The sequence below is a fragment of the Meleagris gallopavo genome, unplaced genomic scaffold (assembly GCF_000146605.3).
Source record: "Meleagris gallopavo isolate NT-WF06-2002-E0010 breed Aviagen turkey brand Nicholas breeding stock unplaced genomic scaffold, Turkey_5.1 ChrUn_random_7180001949290, whole genome shotgun sequence".
In the NCBI taxonomy this organism is placed as follows: Eukaryota; Metazoa; Chordata; class Aves; order Galliformes; family Phasianidae; genus Meleagris; species Meleagris gallopavo.
In genome coordinates, this window is record NW_011210776.1 from 1 (window position 1) to 1538 (window position 1538).

The following is a 1538-nucleotide window of genomic DNA, read 5'->3' on the forward strand; positions in this document are numbered from 1 at the left end:
GCCGGAGACGCATTAACGGCCCCGCAGCCCTTATCAGCCCCTATCAGCCCCGGCAGTGCCTGTTTGCTCGGCCCCACGCGCTTCCGACGTGCTGACAGGGACGGTGGGGACAGGGAGGACACGGCCCCCGCTCCCAGCCCCTCCCTGCGTGCCCACTGTGGCAGCCAGAACCGCAGCAGCACGCAGTGGGAAGCCCCCAACATCGCACCCCCTGCCTCAGTTTCCCCACCTTGAGGATGGGGGACACCCCGTAGTGGCACACAGAGCCCCCACCCGACCGAGCAAAAGGATTTCTCCTTCTGCTGCTACAGAGAAATGGAGGAGTGGGGATTTCAGGCCCCTTGGGAGCCCCCCCTGCAACCCCGCCAGCGCGCAGGGCACAGCCACCACCTCGTCCTATTATCAAATATTTACATATTTAAAAAAAAAAAAAATCATAATAAATAGCAATCCTTCAAATAAAATAACCCAAAACAAGCCGTTTGGCTGCACCGTCCCCAGTCCTGCTCAGCCGTCGGTGGCCAGGATGACGACGGCACCGAAGATGCCCACGTTCTGCCCGATGAGCTTCATCTGGTTCCAGAACTCAACGCGCCGTGCCTCGTGCCAGTAACCAATGTTGCCATCGATGAGGAGGATGGCGAGAGGCAGCAGCACGGCCAGGACCTGCGCTGCCACCCGCACGTAGTAACCAGAGAGGAAGGCCAAAGCCAGGAGGCCGTAGAGCACGAAGAGGAGCTGCAGGGTGAGCTCGCCACCCAGGATGTGGTTCAGGTAAGCCAGGCGGTCCTCCTTGCTGTGCTGCAGCGAGTAGGCCTGCGGGAGAAGGGCTGTGGCTGTGGGATGGGCTCGGTGCCGTCGTCGCCCGCCCCCAGCGCCCCCCATACCTGGCAGATGAGGTAGATGCCCAGGAAGACCTGGCCTGTGGACTGCAGCGAGCGGCTGCGTGGCTTCTGCCGGTACAGCTCGCCTGCACCGCTGGCCAGGATGAGGAAACCGCCGATGATGGCGATGGTCCGAGAGTACATCCGCACCTGTGGGGCCACCGTCACTGCTGCGCCCCCCGGGGAAAGGGAGGGAGCCCCCTGGGGAGGTGTGAGGGGGGGGGTCGTCACCTTCAGCCAGTCGCCGTAGTGCACCTGGCCGCCGACGTGTGAGGCGTACGTGGCCACAGCGAGCTGCAGGGCGGCCCCCAAGGCGAACCAGCGGCGCTTCACCCCGAAGGACATGAAGCTGGCACACAGCACGGCCACCCCCATGTCCACATACAGGTATGGCACCGGGATGTCAGGCTTCCTGGGAGGGGGCACGGCAGCTCCAGCCCCGCAGGCACCCCCTGCTCCCATCCCCGTGCCATATCTGCACATCCCGCCCCCTCCCACGGTTCCCTTCCCACCAGCTCTCCATTCCTGAGCCCTACACGACCACCGAAGCTACCAGCTGCCCCAAGACCCCCAGCCCCACCCCCTCTAATACCACCTCTGGAGCCCCCCAGCTGCCCCACGCTAACCAGCATCCACGGCCCCACACCAATCATG

The 1538-nt window shown here is 64.0% G+C and overlaps 1 protein-coding gene across 1 annotated transcript; it reads right to left on the bottom strand.

Annotated features, from left to right (window-relative positions):
- Positions 1-396: 396 nt before the first annotated feature.
- On the bottom strand, positions 397-1436 carry TMEM101 (transmembrane protein 101). Its single transcript, XM_010727881.3, has 3 exons — positions 1116-1436; positions 888-1034; positions 397-816 (listed from the first exon to the last, which is right to left on the bottom strand). The coding sequence occupies exons 1-3, from the start codon at positions 1365-1367 to the stop codon at positions 508-510; spliced, it is 708 nt and encodes a 235-aa protein (XP_010726183.1). The 5' UTR covers positions 1368-1436; the 3' UTR covers positions 397-507.
- Positions 1437-1538: the final 102 nt, after the last annotated feature.

Excerpts from the sequence above, each read along its gene's own strand:
- TMEM101 (XM_010727881.3), bottom strand. The coding sequence starts at position 1,367 with ATGTGCAGATATGGCACGGGGATGGGAGCAGGGGGTGCCTGCGGGGCT. Across the intron at positions 1,035-1,115 it reads ACTACGGCGACTGGCTGAAG|GTGCGGATGTACTCTCGGAC; the intron begins GTGACGACCCCC and ends GTGGCCCCACAG. Across the intron at positions 817-887 it reads GCATCTACCTCATCTGCCAG|GCCTACTCGCTGCAGCACAG; the intron begins GTATGGGGGGCG and ends CTTCTCCCGCAG.